Source organism: Nymphaea colorata, chromosome 12 (genome assembly GCF_008831285.2).
Source record: "Nymphaea colorata isolate Beijing-Zhang1983 chromosome 12, ASM883128v2, whole genome shotgun sequence".
Classification (NCBI taxonomy): Eukaryota; Viridiplantae; Streptophyta; class Magnoliopsida; order Nymphaeales; family Nymphaeaceae; genus Nymphaea; species Nymphaea colorata.
The window spans coordinates 18483744-18505222 of record NC_045149.1 but is presented as its reverse complement, the minus strand read 5'-3'; the positions used below and the strand labels follow the sequence as shown (position 1 = coordinate 18505222).

Here is a 21479-nt window from a genome sequence, read left to right as displayed (position 1 = left end):
AAGAGTGACAATTGGTTACCTATGTTGGTATGCTCGATCATGCAAACAGAGGGCAGGTAGTTCTCAAGGGGCTATCCGTTGTGGTGGTGTGAGTGATGCACGAGGAATATGTCTTTTATTATGGTGGAGAAAAGTAGATGTGTGAAGAGGAGCCGTTGGGACTCTTCTTGGCATTGCTTCTATTATAAAATGGCTCCACCCAGTGGTTGATGGCAATGTTAACTATATTCTAACTTTCTTATGTTGTTACAATCTCTAAAATCTTTAGTTTGCCTTCCTAACTCCTCCTTGGGTGGCCCATAATATATTATTAGATGAGGTTTTTTCTTGGTTAGCACAACCTATTTGGTTACTAAGCATGTATTACCTGTGTCTTCAGTTCGATCTTCATGGACACTATTAATGAGTGTTGATTTTGAGATAGATTAACAAAGTGGCTCAAAATGAGGTGGGCTTTGAAAACCGATTGGATTAGGTTTGGAAATTGGATTTAAGAGATTAGATTTGGATGTTGGATTGAGATTTTGAAAACTGGATTGGAAAAAAAAAAGTACTGTTGGAAATTGATTTATTTGGGTTTGAAAACTGGATTCGATGTAGCTTGAACATTGGATAAAATGGTACTGTTGCAGGCTGATTTATTTGGGTTTGAAAACTGGATTCGATGTAGCTTGAACATTGATTTGAAAACTAGATTTGATAGGGGCCGGACATTGATTCGAAAATTGGATTTGAAGTGTTATGATTTTAATGATAAAAAGGTACTACTATTAAGAAGTCTATACTGTATCTGACTCCATGTTTTAAATTTACATTCTGGATCTGACCTCTATTCATACATCTGGTGCCGACTTCTAAACATAGACTTGAATCAGCACTGCACTATGGCTTGTTAAATACTGACTTCCAAATTGTGTGGATATTTTACATATGATATTTATTTGAAACTAAAACTAAACTTAAGTCCAAATCTGATTGGATTTTGTTTCTTAAATCCAAATTTAATCTGTTTCCTTAACGGGGCTTTGCATTTTTTTCATATTATTTTTTACCAAATCTGATTTTGCTCCTTCTTCGTGATCGTATTCTGAATCTCCGACTGCTTTCTTGATGTTTTAATGTGACGATTTCTGGTTCTTCTCTGTGGTTAGATGTGGATAAAGAGAAATGGGGGAAGGGAGAGAGGCTATATTATCCCATTAACCATAATATCCTAGGAACCTAAGCCATGTAGAGGCCGTTTGATTGCTGAACTGAACGCTCTGTTCCGTTCCAGGCGTTCCGTGGTGAAGGTGGACACCAACAAGTGTATTCTCGAATCATGCAAGAAATATACCAGAGGATCTGGAATTCCTCGGAAGTGTTGGTGAGAACACAATCGGTGCTAAGGACGTTATCAAGGGGCCATCTGTTTGCTGGACTTCATGCTATGGAGAATTTGTCTCTTGACCATCTGTTTGCTGTTGCTGTGTGTGTTGGGCGAAGAATATGATTGTTTATGGAGGAGAAAAGTAGATATCTGAAGACTAGCCACTCAAATTCTTTTTGATGTGGCTTCAATTGTGAAATGGCTCCTCCAAAGGTTGATGGCAATGTTAACTATGTTATATCCATCTTATGATATTACAATCTGTGAAATCTTTTGTTTTGCTTTCCTAACTCCTCATTGGGTGGCCGATAATGTTACTAGACGAGTTTCTCTCTCGCTCTCTTTCTCTCTCTTTCTCTCTCTCTCTCTCTCTCTCTAGCCAACTGAACCGGTGGTCTTGACGCAGGAGTAGAGCATCAAGATCTATTTCTCATATTTTAGTTTTTATTATTGTTATTTTTTATTTTGATCCAGATACATGGAGTCTTGGAGGGATCATTTGTAAAGGAGAGATCAACTTTAGTGACAACCCTTATCTTTCTTTTGTGTTTTTCTTCACTAGTTTTCAGTTAATCCCTTCATCGTTTCAGTTTACAACTGTTGGTTGTGGAACTGAGGAGAAGTCCCCTCTTCTCCTGCATTAGAGTTCTTCACATTTTTCATGCATACTTCTGGCTGCCGAACTATGTAAATCTGATCCCCCTCTCCCCTGTCTTTGTAGACATCTTGGTTCCTATGCCAAGTCCACAAGGCATACGTTGCATTTTTCACCTGCAGAAACAAAACTAGATAAGCAAAAAACAAGAAACCATCCCTGATGTGGCCTTCATTGCTCTTATGAGAGCGGAAGCAGGAAACATTAGTCACCTCCAAGATCCCATGTCCAAAGCTGCTCTCTCTGAAAGCACTCCACTCTGGTTGCTTGTCCCAGCAGAACTTTCCCTCTGCATGCCCTGTGGAAAAGTTTATGTGGCAGACTCCGCCGATTTCCGGCACATTGTCTCTTGGGGACGGGCACTTTCCAGGATCGTCAGCATGATCTATGTCGATCCCCTCAATGTTGCCGCCATCTCCTACTGTGATGAACACTGGACCACATGGATCTAGTGTATAGTTGTAGACTCTGTTCATCCGCTCGTATGCATGGACCTGCAGAAAATCCACAGCTCATGTTAGTTCGAAAATCTGACAGTTTTCTTATATGACTGTTATGACACGAAACATGAATATAGTGTGGTATGACTGTAGTCAGATTGATCTTGAGCTGTATCCATGTTCAATGGTAAGAATTTATGGGGTATGTTGTAACAACTCACAAGGTAACAGAAACAAAGGCTGCTTTCTGGAACAAGTATCATATTGCAGATCTACTCATCCTTGATGAGAAAGAAACTAAGATTCATCGATTTATTTGTAGAATCGTCTTTTATATCAGTACGTATTAGACAAAAGTTCTTTCGAGAGAAATAGGAAAACTCTGATTGCCTGAGAAAATAAAACTCCAATTTCCATATTTTTCACCAAGAGCTCACTCCAATATGTTGTTGATTTTCAAAGATGAAAAAAACAAGAAATAGGAAAATATGGTTCTGAATTTACTTACATGACCAGAAAATACAATATCAACACCATTTTGATATAGGAGTTCTTCCATTTCCTGTCTCATACACTCAAATTCTTGATAATGTGAGGAGTAGCTATTGTACCAAGGAGGGTGCCAAGCAGCAACTAGCCATGGTGTCACTTTTCTGTCCACTTGTGATAAATCTTTTTGAAGCCAAGCAAACTGAGAGCCTGATTCGAGACACATATACAGACAAAACGTTCAGGATGCTGAATTCGTAGTAACTGCCGTCTGTAACCTACCTGCTTCATTCAGTCTTTACACCCTTGTCACAAATATCATTTTTTTTTCCACAAACACAAGAAAAATAGAGAAATGTGGAAAAGGACAAAGGAACACGAAAAACAGGAAATAAAAATATCATATTTTTTCACGTTCTCCTCAAAAACTGTTCTTTAGTATATTTTAACTTTTTTGACGTTCCTATTAAAATCTTTCTAATAGTTATTTTGAATTTTTTTCAACGTTTTGTAAGATAATTAACAGAAAACTCAGGATTTGGTAAAATTTTTTATATTTCGAATTTGTAACTTGCGAGTCTTTTCACTAAAACCAAACTTCCTTGTTAATTACTTGAGAAAAATATCACTAAAGAAAACCAGAGAACGATACCTATGACGATGGTTTGCACACATTCAGTCAAAATGTAGAGAACCAAATTCAAAGTCAATGCCATCTCAAATCAAATTTAATTTACCTGTTGCATTATAGTCCACATATGCACCCAACATGATAAAATGCAGACCTCCTGCATTGAAGGAGTAATAAAAGCTACTGTTGGAGCCAGACTCGCCTGATGGAACAGCAAACCTTGCCTGGTAGGACTGGAAAGTGGCGTTACCCAGTTGTGGTTCTATCTCATGGTTTCCTTCAATCACCATCATGGGCACCCTTCTGGTCAATGTCTCCATAAACCTTTCAAAAAATCGATAGCCACAGCAGAGTTGAGGCTTTCCTTTCGCATGAAGATCATATAAATCTAATCGTGCCCTCTTGTTAACATAAATGACAATGCTCTAAGGTTCGGGTGGTGCCGGCTATTTCAACATGCAACATGTAGATTCAGTAATGTAGTTCCTACAGCAGTTATGTAATATTCCTCTATAGACGAAATAGGATGAGGAAACAACCAAAGATTTATTATACCCACCAACAAAAAGTTCAATTGTTCACAGGAAGGAGAAAATTTGCTGTTTAGCTTCATAATATTGGATATTTATTAAAAATCTGGACGTCAAATAACTTTCAGATTACCTTCCCCACGCATCCCAACGTGGTTGGTATGTCTCACGAATTGGAGCATCTGGGAATGAACATGAAAAGCATGGTGCACCTTTTCCACCAGTGGTAAGGTATTGATTTGCGTAACTTAAGTCCCCAACCATCAGAACTAGTGAAGGCTTGTTCCCAATCAGATGATCAATAGTTGAAGTGGAGTTTCCAGTGAGACCCAAGTCGCCAACAACTGCAATTCTATATGGATAACTATCTATACTAGGTGATGGAGGTGCTTTGAACACAAATTCTTCACTCATAGCTGACAATGAACTGTCTCCACATATATAATAGTACGTTGCACCAGGCTTGATGCCTGCAGGCATTATAATTGGCCATAAATTAAAAGATCATCCAATGTATACTGACAACAGGATCGGTTATAGCTGCTTCTACGATTTATAATAAAAAAATGCAACTGCAAATGAAGTTTTTTGCTTGATCATCCTGATATTCTCAATCTTAACGACGTTTAACAAATTTTGCAGAAGTAACCAAATTCAATTGGATCGTTTAAGTTTATACATACATAGATATGTTGACTGATCTGTCATAAAGTAAATGAGTTGTTTGTATATGCCACCTGAATTCATACATGTTGAGGCAAAACATGGTCGGACACAGCTTGATAACTAGGGCTCAAGAGATTGTGCAGGTCATTGGCAGCTGACGTCTTTCACTTTGCTAAAAACCAGAAAAAAATTTGAGACTTCAACTGTAAGGTGGCATTGCACTTTCACGTGCCATAATAATACTTGACAATGTTAAGCGACTGCGTCACTAAACAAAAATACAGAAAACCTATAATCAAAATCGTATTTCTATCTGAATGAGCTTCTAGTTATGCAATTGTTGTTCGAGATTACTCCTTTGGGGCCTTAAAAGGTTGTCCATGAAAACTATCTCTAGAGTCTAGACATCTATAGGCCGCAAGCTGTCGTTTTTCTCACGAGTTATTTGAAATTGTTGGCAAACAATTTTTTACTAACTTACCAAGATCCATTTAGTTTCATATGCAAAACATAGGCCATGTTTTACTTCATAATTTTGTCCAGTCCCGTTCACATAAATGGGTTTATAAAGTTCTTACTGAGAATAAAATTTTTCTTGTCTTACCTGGAGTGTCATGTCCTACACGAGCTATAAAGCCTTAGACCATCTTAAAAACTTCCAGGTTACAGATACTCCGGCAAGGTTCCTTTCTATTTAGCAAGAAAAGCGGAATATCTTCGCATAGTTTACCTTCCAATTTTACATGATGAATTATTCCTGATGTGTAGTTCAGAAGCCCCTTAAATGGGTACTGCTGACTATAAACAGTTGATGTCCCTCTCTTTACATGTGTATACTTTCCGCTTCTTCTTCCATAATGAACCTCACTTGCAACAGTGGAGGGGTCCAGAGGAGTAACACTTCCTACCTGTGCATCGCCTGCAAATACAGAATTCAGTTCGCAGATCGGCCTGAACTTTCATTTTGTTAAATTCCGTAAGACAAATACCGACAGCTTTAGCATGAATGGCAGCAGTAAGATTTAACATTTATTAATTACGAAACAAGTGAATGTACCCTAGACCTATAGAGCTTTGCTCTAATGGCAGATAGCACTGTTTATTATGAAAAGAAAGCAACCGACACTCTTAACTCACAGCAGATGGATGTGAAATATACGACCAAACCGCTTGAAATCTTCATACCGTCAAGCATTTGAGGCCATCGATTTTCAAGGGAGTGGTCCAAGGCGGAATAAATATATACCTAACTCGTTTCTGTCTTACAGTCCATGACATGTAGTTACCCCAAAACAGATCAAGGACGGATCCACCTATTAACGTCGCATATCTGTCATCAGAACCTGTGAATAAATAATGCAACCAAAGCTCTACTCTGCTGCTCTATAGGTGTTCGAGAAACAACTCCAAACTAATTTTCCATGTCCACAAACCGCATACTTCATTTAATTTCCTTGGTCGCAAGTTTGTACTAGTTCCAGAAAGTTTCCTTATTGTACATCTGGATTTAGCTGTCAAAAGTGGGTATGTTCAGTCTGGAAATAATAAAAGAACACCCCACCCAATCTCTCTCTCTCTAATATTCACTATAATTCTTCCCATCCATCCAAACATAGTAATATTCAACAGCCAATAATTAATGAAACGATGACTCCGATTAAGTACTCAAAGAAGTAGGACACAGAAAGGAAGGAATTTACTGGTGATTCATTACCTGTGACCCAAGACACCCACATGGAGGTAGGTGAGGAAATGGCCAAAGCAATCTGTTCAGGGAAGATGGAGCCGACCCTCTTGGCCACTCGCGGGTGGTTCATCAGCAAATCCTCGCTTCCGCGCCGCAGGGAAGGGTCGAAGCGGCGAGTAACAGGGGCGAATGGACCATCTAGAGTTGTTGGTATGCTTTTGCAGTCAACTGTAGCTGCAGAGAGCATGATGAGCACCAGAACTGAGGACCACCACCATGGAATTGGTTGATGGAGAGGAGGAAGAAGAAGATGATGAGAACGACCCATTGCAACCATGATCGTTTCTTCTTCTTCCGTCTTTTGATGATTAGCATAACGCCAAGAAGGGGACGTTCGAGCTATAATGCACTTTCGTTCGCGTTTGTCCAAAGTCTGAATAGTAGCCTGGTGGAGGATTACGGCGGAGGGCATAACCTTTGGAGATTTTTAAAATCTATCCGTTGAGGGGTCAGACCGTCAGTTCGGAGCCGATACCTACGAATGGGATCTTCGGATATTCGGCAGTTGGATGCGCGGATTGAGCTAAGTGGATCGGTCAGGTCCGAACCGGTGAGAGGTACTCATCCACTCAGTCGACTCGAATCATATATAAAATTTTGAAAAGACACAACATATATAAATAAATAATTAATTAATTATAAGACATTTATATAAAAATAAATAAAAAATTTATTGCTGGTGTGGGACAAGGTCTATTTTTATGGGGACGAAAAATGATTTTTTTTAATTACATGTATAATTTTTCTTTTTTCAAAATTTGAGGGGCCACAGACCTTGCCTCCGCCGCTGACTTAGGGGTTGTGTTAAACGGCAAAACCATGTACTCAATCAACTACAATTTGGATATGTTTTTTCTTGCTCATAACATATCCGATTAATCTGTTGTTCACTTAATTGGATTTGAATTTAAATTTGAATGTGAATGAAAAAAAATTATACCCACTCTAAATTTAAAACTAAAATCTAAATCCTAAATCCGACTTTAAAATTCAAATCTCAATCTTACTTTTGAATACATAACCAAATGAGAACCACATTATGATATGTGAAGAACATGCTTTTAAATGTATGGATACATAAGAAAGGATATTTATTTGGAACCAAATCTAGATATGAATTGGAATGACAAGATATTTATTTAAAACAAAACTAAGATATTTATTTAAAACAAAACCTGAATACGATCATATGTCATTACTTAAATTTGAAACCAATCTAATTTTTTAAATTTGAAAGTTTTTTTTTGAATTATTCTCAATTGTTAAGCAATTCTAGTAGATATTTGAATCTGATCCATTGACATCCGGAAGCACCACTAATGAGAAGTTGAGAAAACTTATGCACGAGGACCAAATTTTGCTCAAGGCCTTCAAGACACCCTTCACATCTACCTCTTGTAATTGGCAATCCTTGCACAGTGTGTGTGCTTTTCAGACTAATTTATTTTTCATATTATGTCCAGTAAATTAAATTAGTAGCATGCGATAAGTAAGTTATTAAAAAAAAAGTTAAAAGCATAAGATTGTGTTTGATAGCCTTAGATATTAGATCTGAGAGTGCATCAAAATGTGTGTTTTGGGAAATCTCTAGTTTAAAAAAATTGAGGATTTCAATAACAAAGAATTTTTTAAAAAAATCATCATGATACATATTAAAAACCATAGATTTAAGGTCAGATTAGGAGGGAGGGGTTCCGACCTTAAATCCATGGATATAAAATCCTAGAGCACCGTGAATCTCATATCTACGGTGAAACAAACACAACCTAAAAGACCTTGAATGTTATCAAAACGAACTTTCTTTATTCATTTCCAAGTTCTTTCTTTTACAACGGAAATTCTTTTGACAAAGAGTAAAACATTCCCCAGAAATGGATCTCCAATAGATGACACGACCCATCCCTTGGACAACTTGTAGCGTGCTACTAACTTTGACGTAATATGAAAACAAATTTCTCCTAAAAACTCACAAGTTTTTATTGTTTCTTGATGCCTTTTTCAGTATCACTTCTATTAGGTAAACGTCTCTATAGAAGAACATTTAGTTCAAAATGGAAAAGGATTTATCAATGATAATAAGGTAGGAATGACGTGAAAGAAATAAGTTTCTCATAGTTGCTTGTGCCAAGAAGATTTAAGCTTATGGATTCACGTTTAAGCAATCCCATTAATACGAGAAATGCTGTATTAGAACTGCCAACTATATGTTCTTAATCTCTAACTTTATTGTTCGTAAGCCTTCATGCAAAATCTGTCAAAATGGACCTACAATACATTTGTTCCTTGCACGGGATGACAACGATTCTCAAATTAAATTATACGAACTTACAATCATGTAATAAGTTAATTATTTTAATTTAAACACCTATAATCTTGTTTATATGTAAATTGTATGAATTTTAATTATTTTGGTTTTAATCATATATGATGACTAACATATTTAGTTTTATTTCATGTCTATATGTCTCTAATCCAAGCAACAACCTTTTCTTCATAGTTGCTTTGTTGAAACATTGTAGAGTGGGGAGGAAGGGGAATACCCTAAATAAACAGAAGCCGCTCGAAGAATGTAGAACTACTTCGGGACCTGGGTAGAGAGCAGTACACCATCAATTAGAATTAGAGTGTTGTGTCTCCCCCATTTGCAATCCAGATGAAGAGCGCCCATGTGAATCAAATTGAGGAAGAAACTTTTACTGACTCGCTAGTCCGACCAATTACGCTAAGTCTTCCAAGGTTAGTTGAAACGTGGAGAAACTATAAATCTATAAAAGATGGCCATTTGTTCAATTTTCTTTAGAAGTTCTCATATTTGGAAATGCTGCTCGATCTAGAAGTTTATAGTGGGAGACTTGATATACCAAGAATATTGAATAAAACCAAAAAGTAAAAAAACAAAAACATGAATATATATATCCTCACTTTTAATTAAGAATCCCAACCAACTTACTTGATGTGCCGCTAAGTAAGTAGGTGACCGACGGCGAGCCCATTAAATTATGAGGCGCTTGGGGCTTGGACTTCAATTATTGCCATTTGACAACAGCACACCACGGGATTGCCCTTCGATCTCGTTTGGCTGCACGCCCCACGTGACCAAGTTCCTGATTCCAAAACCTGTACTTCACCTAGTAGACCTACAGGTATCACGAACTTGGCGGTGTTCCACGCCACGCCAAACAAGTCCAATTAAGTCCAAACCCCACTAGAGAGTACTTTTTTGGACGTTGCCACCGACATGCCTAAGTGCGATCCAATGCGTGGGAAGCTTGTCCTTAGTGCTTCTGCAAATTCTTTTGGAGTCAATGCAAACAAGAACGAAAAATTACGTGGAACTGATGAGTAAAGAAATTATTTACTTACTTGTTCATTAAATTGTTTAATTAGAATTTAATGGCTTAATAGCATGTTTGGTTGCCGACTAGTGTACAATATTTGCAATAAGTTGGGTTGTCAACTATTTTCACCCGATTTATGCATGAAAAAGAAGGGTGGTGATGAAGGAAGTTTTGCACATTATTTCCCTTTTGTTTGCTTGAATGTTTTTAGCACAGTGAGGTTAACTTTTACATCATATATGTCTTTGAGTTCATCGCAATGCATAAAATAGCTAGTCAGTGTATTAGTATGAAAGTTTCATACATTGTTAGTTTGATTTCCTTGGGTACTATGCATCTGTGTTGTATGGAATAGAGCGCGGTACCAAGTAGACGGTACACTGTCTTCGGATGTAGCCCTAGCCCCTCATGTTGCATTTGGTATCCATATTCTCAGAGCTAAGATACAAGTTAAGATCTCATGGCCTGTTTGATGGCTTTTCGGTTTCACCTGGATCTCTCTATCTCTACCTCTCTCTCGCGGCAACAATTGAGGATTTCTGCACCAACATTAATGGGAGATTACGTCCGAGCTACAAATTTTTTATGAGGGGGGCCAAACTATTGTATCAAAATCTTGACAATGGCCAAAATATATAATTTTTCAAAATTTATACATAGAATAAGTTAAAATTTTTGAAAATTACAAGCAGATTTTTTTTTCTGCGAATCTAAGGAGAGACCACGGCCCCTGCCGCCGCCCCTATTTCCGCCCTTCGGCAATACATTAAAGTTATTTGGACGTACTTCCTTAGTCACAATTCTTCGTCCTTAACAATGTATTTTGCACGAAATAACACCAAATGAGATTTGAATTATAGCGATGTTCCAAGGCCCACCTCAGTGTGTCATCTTTCATGTGCCCAAGCAAGCATAATTGTAAAGAAGGGTAAATATATATATATATACATATATATATATATATATATATATATATATAAAAGAGGCTAAGAACTAATTACATATATGCTTTTGTGCAGCTTGCACGTCTCAAACACTAACCACTTTGTTGAATAAAACATACGTTTAATTTAAGTTTTATTAAACGACCATAGCCGGCCGATGGCAACACCTAAATTTAAGTTTCAGCCGTTCAGTTTTGAACGTCAAGGATCTTGGCAAGGGTGAAAGAGGTTTATTTGTGGAACAAATGGATTTTGGGAAAGGGAAAGCGGATGTGTAGTATCATGTAGAAATCAAGATTTTGTTTTGTTTGGACGGAGAAATCCTCTCTGCCCGATGTATCGGTTAATGTGTTTAATCACGTCTACCTGATACATTACATCAGATGGTCCTGATTAGACGGAGCTCGAGATATGGCTAACGGAACCAGAATGACCGAACTTTTTGAAAGGAATTGGGTACATCAGGGGCGCGAGTGTGGGTCGGAGTATTAGCCTTCCGACCGACTTAGCTAGATCTGGGTTTAGGGCCATTTGCGTTTCATATTAGCATCCGATCTTAGATTCGAGGTTGAATTATAAGATGTGATTGATCTTAAATCCACGTTACATGTTAAAAACTATGGATTTATCTGAGCTTAAATTTCTCGTGAATCTGAGATCGGCAGTGAAACAAATGGATGCCAAACAATGGGCTGGAAATATTTTACACGGCAAAGGTGGCAGGGCATGCAGCATTAATTAAGTTCTTAGAGGATCTGTCCATTTCTGTGCAATATGGGGTCTTTTTCAGGGCCATGCTTCTTTGCCTAAGAACTCGTGTGTGAGTTGTAAACCAGAACAAAGGACAGGTGAATGAGGACGACCCCCTACTCTCCCTTAGTTGTAATGCGAAGTGGACCTTACGAAAAGGCCAACTCTTCCGATAATAATCATTAATGAAAGAAAATGAAAAGGCCAGGCAATGCCTGTTCCCTAGGGATCATTTCCCTGTTTTTTTATGGTATATTTTTAGGCTTCATCGTGAATATGTGTGTAGATTAAGTAGTACATAAAAAACTTAAATTAAGACATGTTTTATGTTAAATTAGTATTTATAAACATATTAGCATGTCTATATGTTGTTTAAAATATTTTTTTAATAAGAATTCAAAGAGGCATGTCTACATGCGTAACTCATTAGCTTCTATGAGAATATTAGAATGATCTTCGATGGCCTCAAAGTCAAGACAAAGGATCCAAAGGAATACGGGAGTTCAAGAAAAAACAAGTCATTCTTGTCTGGGTAGCTTGTCAATTCATCTATGCCGATTCAGCTGAATCCAAATATTATGCGTACTTTTAAAATTAAAAATATGTAAAGAAATAGAAATGAAAACTTAAAATATGTTTTAAATAATTACAAAATCATGTACATCGAGGGAAATTGTATCAATTCAATTTGCCAACGATTCCATTCAAGTTAGCCGATTAAGCTATTTGTACAAGTCCGTTTTTGTTTGTTCGGTTAAATTACACAAGAATTCTTTGATTTTTGTATCCTTAAAATCTTTTTTCTTTTTGCTTTCCATGGTAGAATATATGCATTTTGCTAAAGGAGATTGATGAGGAGTACTGTTTGCTCTTTTTCTTTTCGTCTTTCTTTGTTTTGTTCTCTCTATTATTTTTTGTAGTCTGTCGTAAAGTGCAGAGAATTTTGACGGTTGAGCAAAGCCTTTGCAAACAAACAAGATGAAAAGCCACAGGACTCCGGATTTCTTTGCTTTAACAGATGAATGCCTCTGGATCTCAACACAGAGAGAAAAAAAAAGGAAAACAGAAAGTACTGGATCCGCATTCAATAATCACAAGAGAATTTCGTTCTTTTTAACTTTCTATGGAGGAACAGTAATTTAAAAAAGCATGCGCTATTACATCATTAACAATAACCCAAGAAAAAGGGAAAAAAAAAGGAAGGACGATAGAAGGAAGAGGCGAAAGGACAAGAAACCGACGGACCAACAGCAACGCTTCCTTTCCTGCCCTCATTAATCCCAATAAATTCACTGTGTTTTTTTTTTTCCTTTTCCCGTAAAAAAAAAAAAAAAACCCAATGATGAAGCAGGGGGAGGTTGAAATGAAGTTGAACCCCAGGACTCCTGCAACCGATGACCGTGTAAAATGTACACTGTCAGAGTGGACTCCATTTTTGTTTTCTTCTAAAGAAGTAACAAAGTAAATTGCAGAGAGGAGAGAGTGTTGTTTCGGGGGAGGCAACTAGATGATGTCTGAGTAGAGTCGTCGGTCAGCAACTGGAGCCCTTCCGGCAGGAAAGCACCCCTGCCTGGGACGTGATGATTCCCACCATGGAGGACGACTTGGCGCTCAGGCTAGAGGCCCTCGAGTAGCTGGCAGCGGCGCCGACGCCCGACGAGGTGAAGTAGGCCCCGTTCAGCATGAGATCGCCCTCCGACCTCCAGTTCCAGTTCTTCCACACGCCTGTAGCCGTGTTCACTCTCTTCGTCACCTGTTCATAAAACCCCCACCCACCAGCTCAGAAGCGCGTCGTAAAAAGCAAAGGACACAAGGAAATAATGAAGCCGTGCCCCGGGCCGGGGCTGCGGATGTGCATTACAGAGGAAGGGAGGATGGGGACGGGTCACCTTCTCCCGACAGCGATTCAGGACCTGAACTGGCAGGTGGCCTTACCCACAGTTATACATTCGGCTCTTGTTCGGTGCTGGATGGGTCGCGCCCTTTGGGATGGGTCCCCCGTTGATCGGAGGCGAAGGTCCGCAGACACAAAAGTACAGATGTACAAAAGCACGGACTTAGGATCCTGTGCTTGGATGTTAGTCCCATCTCACAGCCTGAGCCAGGGCACCTCCACCAGGGTGGGCCACTCCCCTCCTACAGAGCAGAAGTAACCGACACTCTGCTGCGTGCTCAGGCACGGTTTCCGCCGTGCTCGGGCAAGAAGATCTCTCTCTTACTGCTATCTCACCATAGGTAGATTAGATAGACTCGGTGAAAGGCTCTAGCCTGCCGTTGGGCAGACAGAATGAGCTTCTTTCCCGATGCCAAGCCGCATGATTGGCGACCGTTAGATAGAGGATTTGAACGGGAGGGTCGGGGCACATTCTTGCTCTGCGGTACGTGGCTGGCGTAACCGGACGTGATGGTCCGCAGCTCCGAACCAAGATGAGCTCACATAGTTGATGGTCCCTGTACTGAACTAGGCTTGATCTTTGATGGCACGAAACAATCCGACCGTTGGTGGTCCTGTCCAATACAGGGAGCAGGATGGGTGTTTTCCTCCGTTTTGACTAAACGGCTAATAGGTCTCTGGGGCAAAAAGCTAAATGACAAACGAGCCCCCACAACAAGGATGAGAGTGAGAGAGGCACGAGAACTAAAGTGTGCGAGAGAGATTTCTTTTTTTTTTTTTCACTTTACCTCCTTGGCGAATGGGTTGACAGGAGCCAAGTATCGGTTCCCCTGGCTATTGATGGTGGGGGACGCACTTCCTCCAATCGCGTACATCTCCCAGTGGGTGTAGTCATTGTTCACAACGTGGAAATACCCATGCCTGCACCTGTTGTCGGCAAAACAAGCGAGCAGTAATTAGCAAACAAGCTCCCAAGAGAATCCACTAGGGCAACGTCAAAAAAAAAGAAAGAAAAAAACTTAACGAAAGAAATGCGCTTAATTTTATTTTTTTTTTCTTATCCTCTGGTTAGGGGGTCAAGGTTCCGGTAGACAACGTTGACTCTAATCCCGCAGCTGGACGGGTGTGGGCCTAACTCAAACCTTATCACTTTCTGTATATAGGCTATGTTGCAGAATACTGGACCCATTGTCAATATCCCGATCGCACGATATGTAATTTTTAGACTCAGATATTCCATAGACGATACAAAAATACACCACTAGAGCCAATAGAGCAATGGCCGTTGTGGTTAGAGGAGCTGGACCACTTCTAAGGGTATTACCGAGTATCCCGGTTCTAATATGTCAGAAATAAAGGTACTTAATGTTTAAGAAGCTTAATGTGGCTGATCAAACCAAACAAGTTAACAAAACAAGTCTTCCTATTGACTATAATTCAGGCCTTGTGGCATTCTTTTTACCTGGGCATTCTCTGAATGAGACCTTCACCGAAATGATTGAAAGCGATGGTCACCTGCATTTCCTTATCCTTCATATAAGAATCACTATGCCCCAACAGCATCACCTTCAAACGCAGAAAAAACAAAACCACAATTTAGTGGAGTGAGACCAAGAAGTAGCAGGAAGAAACGGAACGAAAGAGAGGCCAACATCACGTCATTAAACAGCACGGAACTATTCCCCTAAAGGAAATGACCAAAAGGGTCGCCTTCCGTCTCTGCGGACAAGTTCTTCTTGTCTCGTGAAAAATTCTTCTTGTCAACTCTGGCATGATTTGATCCACATAAGGCCACGAAGGAATTATTGAGGGATGACAAATCCTGTAATAAAGAAGGAAAAAGAGGACCCATCCAACGATCCTCTTTATTCTTGGTTTCTTTTTTATGTAAAAATTAACCGGCTTCGGTATCTGCTTCAACTAATTAAAGCGAGAGTTAACAGCAGGATTTTGAGAAGAGCCGGCTCGACACTAGAACTCGAGACACACTACGGGAAAGAATAGGGCATAAATGGGAGGGCGAAGACTCTGTGAGAGGAGCAAACTGACCTCGTTGTGGTGCGTGAAGTAATTATTAGAGATGGTGATGGCGGTGGAGGCCATCACGGCGTCAACGAGGCCGTCGGCGCACTTGGAGAGCGAGCAGTGGTCCACCCAGATGTGGCTAGACCCGAAAATAGACACGGCATCCCCATCGGCCATGGTCCGCCAGCCGTAGTGGCGCGGCGAGCTCCTCACCATGGCATTGCCCGTCGGCTTGCAGTCATGGATGTGTATGCCGTGGATGATGATGTTGGTAACGAATTGGATGGTGATGCAAGCGCCGTTCGCGATGTGGACATTGGCGCCACGACCGTCGATGGTCTTGAAGCTGTTCATGATGAGCTCCTCCTTGAGTACGATCACCATGTCTCGCTTGAACACGATCCACAGGGGTTCGTCCTGGATCACTGCGTGGCGGAGGGTGCCCGGCCGGGGGTTCACTGGGTCATCGTCCGTGTGGTCCGTCACCACGTAGAACCGGCCATTGCGTCCCCCTACGGCGTTCCGCCCGAACCCAATGCCGCAGTCCGCCAGCCTCTTACGGTTGCGCGACCAGTTGGGGTCGCACCTCCAGCAGTCATCGATGGGATTACCGGTGCCGCAGGAGAGGTAGCCTAGTTGCCTCCGTGCCGTGCTGTTCCTAATGCTCCTGGGAAAGGGCAAGAAGAAAATTAATGTTAGAACACATGAGGAATTGGGTGCTAATTCCACGATTAGATTAGTAAGTGGATGTTGCAATAGACTCATAGTGGTGGGCGAATTCCAATGTTTAGTTCATCTTTCGAAGTAATTTTCAGTAACTGACTTACAGGAGCAGACAGCATGCCAACGAGAAACTAATCTGCGGGTGACCCACAGACGAATCTGTCGTAGGAAGTATCCCAAATTTGACGTAGCTTTTGCATTATTTCAAGCACGGATCCTGGATGATTTAAATGCTAGGCGAGGCTAGCAGACACAGGGGTCCCGCAACACCAACGAGGTGAATCAACCCTGTCAACCCGTGTATTTAGCGTGAAGGGGTTCCTGCAAGTAACTTCTTCGACTCAAGCAGGGGCGTGGGTCCTGATTCCTGACGGAGCAGAGACTTTCTATCTAAGTAATTAAATGAATGCCAAGTTTGTGAGTTGAAGATTATATGAGGAAAGGGTGTCAAAATCACTAACCAGTTTATGAAAGCTCCTCTTCCCACATGCTTCTTCATAAGCATGCCGTGCTAAAACGTTCTTAAAGGGAACCTCTAATTTTTTGTCTATATTTTACCCATATTTCTCGGAAGAGACTCTTTCATGATTTTCCCAACAGAACTGTACTTTTCATAAAAAGTTTTGGCTGTCGATTTTATTAATTTGAAAAAGTAAAAAGTTAAATTTTGTACAGTTTCACTCTCTATCGCAAGATCGCATTGATATCGTTTTAGCAGTTTTTGTTACTTGTGACAGTTTTCATGGAAAGTGTTACTATTTTAAAAAATTGTAAAAAAGTAAATTTTTGAATTTATGTGCGAAAAGTATGCCCGAAAATGAAATTTTCCCTTACCATACCGACTGCTTCCCGAGTCCACAAAGAGGGGTTGAGTGCAATTTTCATTGAGCTCGGACCGGCTCGACTTCACCCAACATACGGCAGTAGCAAAACACGAGAGTATACAAGGCCATTAGGACCAGTAACCAAAATACCTTCCGCACTCAATGACGTTCGGTACCCTTTCCCTGCTTTTATCCTTAGACCATAAAGCGCTACGCATAAAAGGGAAAAACTGAAAGGGGAAGAGCAGAAGGTCGTAATTCATAAAGAAGTGGTCTGCGTGGGAAAGTTAAAGGCTTGAAGGGAAACGGAATCTTCTTTACTGATTTGGTTCCTTGGTCTGGGCCTCCTGGCACGACGAGGACGAAAAGCGTCAAGACTTCCCTTGACACAAAAAGAGTTTCCATGGCTTGGAGGAGAGCGCAGGGACTTTGTCGCCCCGGAGCAAGAACCATCAAGGGGACAATAGCGGGGGCAAGGAGCAAGAAAACCATCTGGCTTATCATATCTGACATCCAAGAAGGGTACCACAGAAGCGTGATCATCAGTCTTTTGACCGTTAAGGGGTTCGTTCTCTTTCTCTGGTGTCAGAGACCCACCTAGAGTTGGCATTCCTGTTCCTTATTTCAGTTACAAAAGTGAAAAGAAAAGCGCGCGGAGAATGAAGGGACTCAAGGGAATATGCAAAAGGGGTATCCCGGTCATTCTCATGAAAAAAAAAAATGTTTCACAAATTGCTTTTTATAAAACACCTCGGACGGCCCCTGTCAGTTTCTGAGGCAATGAGGTTAAAGAACAAATAAATGCCCTGCCTGTGCATGTGCATGTGCACTCACATGCAAGGCCGATCCGATCTGGTGGGTGCCAAGATTTCTTCTTCTTCCTCCTCCTCCTCCTCTTTTTTTTTTTCAAAACAAACCACGGTTGTCAATTCCTACACAGCTCATGTACTGCTTCTTATCACAAGTGTGACCAACCAATTGGAAATCCACCCTAACGGAAAGCTTCCAAACTTAGACATGCATCAGACAAAGAGGTAAGTAGATGGTTTGGCCAAAAAGCTACTTAGCGACTAATTTTATATTAGCACGTATGGGTTGGTCACTATTATTCACACCATCCTAGGCCCACCTTGATGAAAACAACGGGGAAGGTAATTAGCATCTGAGATCCGCACACGGCTTAGCAAGGTGAGGGAGACATAGCACATGCACACAGGGTTCAGGACAAGCGATTAAATAGTTCGCTTCAAGAACTCAATCGGAGGGTAGCAAGATCAGACAGCTCATGTGACCCACTGCCAAAGCCGCCCACCCCCCTCTCTTGGCCAGGTCACAAGTTGTTGAAAGATACATTTATGAGCCGGAAACCGTAATGGTATTACGGAGATTGCACGGAATGCCCAAAGTCGTGACAATCGATCGCAATAAAACCTTCGACTTCATGCGCAGATATGGTTCTGAGACGTGAAAAAAAGGACTTACATGGTGACCATCTCTGCGACGGCATCTGGGTCGTCCACGACCGGATTAATGAAAGACCTAAGCAGGGTAACAAGTATATCAGTTGGAAATGCACGGAGGGAAATTTTAACAGTAAATGAAGAACCCAAAATATGGAAATAAAAGCAGTCTTCGGAACCCACAAGTAAAAGCCAACTCTGGGAAGCGCAAAGGAAAAGAAAGAGGTAATACTAACGTGTTAGATCTGATTGCTTGCAGCCTTCTTTCCGCTTCATACGCTTCAGCATTAACTCCTCTGAGAAAATAACCAAAAAACATAAGAATGGAGTCAGCATTTTCATATTAGAGAATACGGTGCCACATTGAAAGGCGGGCCGATATCCAGGTTAATCTTAAATTACTTTCTTACCCCTGTATGAAAAAAGACCGCCAGGCCCTCTCTAGTATAATAGAATGTGCTCATCGCGGTACCTTGGCAGGACCGATTGCAGTAATAATAATTGGCGGTACATTAAGTTGTATATTCTAAAACGAGCCCAGAGCCAAACTTTTCTGTCCAGCTCGAGCGTCGTGACGGTGGCCGATCGGGTCGTTTTCCTTCTACGACGGACGGCGACGTTCGAACCCTTTTCCCATTCGACAAAAAGGAAACACAGACCCTGAACGGCGAAATGCTTAATCTGTGCCGGAAGGAGGGACAAAATGTGCGCGACTCAAAAACCGAGAGAGAGTCGACGGGAACGCAGAACCCGCTCCCCAAGAAAAAAAAAAAAAAGTGAAAGGCCTCCACCCGAAATTGCCGATGGATGGTGTCTTCAGTTCCCACCAGCCCGACTTCCAAAAGGAGGAAGGCTGCCTAATGCATCCACGATCATTAAAAACGAAAGCAACCGTTTTCCTCCCATCGCCATGCGCCACACATTAACAATCTGCACATGTTATGCGCTATACTTCCAAACAGAGCAGACGACAGAGAGGGGAACGGGTATCGGCGACCTGGGACTAAATTCTCGAGTCCCGAACCTGGTTCTTGAGCTCAGGAAGGATCTGGTGCGAATACTGGATCCAATGGCTGAGGCCCTGCTTCTAGATGACAACAGAGAAAGAGAACTGCCATCCTAGTTTACTTGAATGTGGTTCACGAGGCTTCAGGGCCTAACTGACGCAGTAAACCTATATAATGGCCAGGAAGCCAAATTTTAACTAAAACTCAAAAGAAGCCATTAATATAGGGCACAGCTAAGGAAAATGCTTATAACGCCAGAAGCAGCAGCACTCCAAAAAGAAAACGGATGCCACACAGGACGAAAAAATGCTCATCTCGTCCGCCACACAGGCGGAAAAAATGCTCATCTCGTCCCCTGTTTTCTCGGGCTAGTATAGCGAGGGCTAGCTACGGGTAAAATTGGAAAAGAGCAACCGGAGTTGACATGAAAAAAAGAATGAGGACTTGTGTAAGATCTCTTCCGCCATAGCCACAAAGTAATAAGGATTTTCTCCTCCTTTTTTCCGCAGTAATTTTAGCCTTATTTGTCGGTAAAGCAGTAAACATCCTTCTACTAGAAGTCAGCACTCTGATCCCCCATCGCATTGTGTATTTCAAATCAGGTTTTATTGCAAACACGGAAATGCTCCCATCACCTTTCAGTACGAACATGGAAATCAGACGGAGAAACCAAGAAGGAAAAAAAAAAAAAAACATACGCTTCCACTGGAAGGATTTCGCCTGCTGTAACATTCCGCTGAAGTAAGAGAAAAGCTTGATGCAAATCCGAAAAACAGAGAATACAAGAGATGATCCATTCGTTCTTTGTAAAACTTGTAAATATTTCTCAAAGATAGACCAGGAAAATCGTCGAAACTGAAAAAGAAAGAAAGTTCAGTCAAATCCTTCTGCATTTCCCGAAAACGCGGACAGGTAAAGGGAAACGCAGTATAAAGTAAAAGAGAAAACAGATCGTAAGCAGAACGAGGCTAATTCCACCAATTCTCTATCGTCCAGAACACCAGATCCCCTACATTCACGTCTAAACCCGACGCAAACTCCTTATCATCATCCATAAGCCACTCAAGTCCCCACTCTCGCACTCAAAACTCTCAGCACTCAAAGAATTGTCCACTAAGCCCAGAAAACTCACCAAAACCCCCTAAATTCCTTCACTATCACCGAAAAACAGCGATAAAATGCGTCCTCTTATCGAAATCCTCGAATCTCAGAGAGCACGGAGCTGACACCGAGCTCCAAACCGGGAAAACAAAAGAAGAAGCGCGATCGGGCGGCAATGTACCTCAGATCCGTCTCCTCTCTGCTCCCTCGGACGCCGGAGAGCCCTCCGATGGCCAGCGCCACCATAATCAAGGCCACGACAGTCAGGACTCCAGCTTTCTCCGCCATGGCTCCTCCGCCCCCCCGCCGTCGTCACCACTGCCGCTCTTGCAGATAACACTGAGTGAGAGGACACGGGGGAAAAAACAGAAAAAGCAACGCAGTCAAAAAACCACCCATCGGGACGGTCTTTTATAGAAAAGGGGAGCCCCGACCCGACCCGGACGCCCCATAAGCCCCCGGTTAACCCTCCCACCCTCTGCACTAACCATAGTTAAGGAAACCAGTCTTCCCTAACCGCCATCAACGGATTTTCCTCTGTCCCCCACCCTCCTCCAACACACACATTCTCGAGCGCACGCACCAACGCACACATCCGCCCAAAGCCCACTCCAACACACATATACTCGAGCGCACCCACCAACACGCACACATCTATCACACACATACTGTAGCGCACGCACCAACACCCACACATCTGCACGTGCCATCACCGACGCCTTCGCTCGACGCGTGCGAGAAAGTGTCGGCTTAGTGGGTCCCGCGCAGCCACGTGGACCAATAGAAACGGGTTTTCCGTCGTGCTCGTGGACCCCGCCTCTCTTTTTTTGTTTCCAAATCCATTTTGAGATTATGGATCTTTCTATCGGATCCAGACGGATATCGC

General features: G+C 41.5%; 2 protein-coding genes across 2 annotated transcripts; both read right to left on the bottom strand.

The window, feature by feature from the left end:
• Nucleotides 1-1778: 1778 nt before the first annotated feature.
• LOC116265139 (purple acid phosphatase 23) lies at nucleotides 1779-6904 on the bottom strand. Its single transcript, XM_031645662.2, has 7 exons — nucleotides 6495-6904; nucleotides 5511-5699; nucleotides 4248-4584; nucleotides 3691-3908; nucleotides 2973-3163; nucleotides 2237-2518; nucleotides 1779-2140 (listed from the first exon to the last, which is right to left on the bottom strand). The coding sequence occupies exons 1-7, from the start codon at nucleotides 6802-6804 to the stop codon at nucleotides 1961-1963; spliced, it is 1707 nt and encodes a 568-aa protein (XP_031501522.1). The 5' UTR covers nucleotides 6805-6904; the 3' UTR covers nucleotides 1779-1960.
• Nucleotides 6905-12647: 5743 nt separating this feature from the next.
• On the bottom strand, nucleotides 12648-20980 carry LOC116265940 (probable pectate lyase 8). Its single transcript, XM_031646949.2, has 7 exons — nucleotides 20775-20980; nucleotides 18722-18781; nucleotides 18508-18564; nucleotides 15503-16145; nucleotides 14916-15019; nucleotides 14242-14380; nucleotides 12648-13312 (listed from the first exon to the last, which is right to left on the bottom strand). The coding sequence occupies exons 1-7, from the start codon at nucleotides 20879-20881 to the stop codon at nucleotides 13091-13093; spliced, it is 1332 nt and encodes a 443-aa protein (XP_031502809.1). The 5' UTR covers nucleotides 20882-20980; the 3' UTR covers nucleotides 12648-13090.
• Nucleotides 20981-21479: the final 499 nt, after the last annotated feature.

Bases quoted from the DNA above. Each gene is read 5' to 3' on its own strand.
- LOC116265940 (XM_031646949.2), bottom strand. From the start codon at position 20,881: ATGGCGGAGAAAGCTGGAGTCCTGACTGTCGTGGCCTTGATTATGGTG. The intron at 18,565-18,721 runs GTTAGTATTACC...TACCCTGCTTAG, and splicing joins CAAGCAATCAGATCTAACAC to GTCTTTCATTAATCCGGTCG. The intron at 14,381-14,915 runs GTAAAAAGAATG...TGCCGACAACAG, and splicing joins CTCATTCAGAGAATGCCCAG to GTGCAGGCATGGGTATTTCC.
- LOC116265139 (XM_031645662.2), bottom strand. From the start codon at position 6,804: ATGGTTGCAATGGGTCGTTCTCATCATCTTCTTCTTCCTCCTCTCCAT. The intron at 3,909-4,247 runs GTAATCTGAAAG...ATTTTTTGAAAG, and splicing joins CGTTGGGATGCGTGGGGAAG to GTTTATGGAGACATTGACCA. The intron at 3,164-3,690 runs GTAAATTAAATT...GTCTCGAATCAG, and splicing joins TGTGGACTATAATGCAACAG to GCTCTCAGTTTGCTTGGCTT.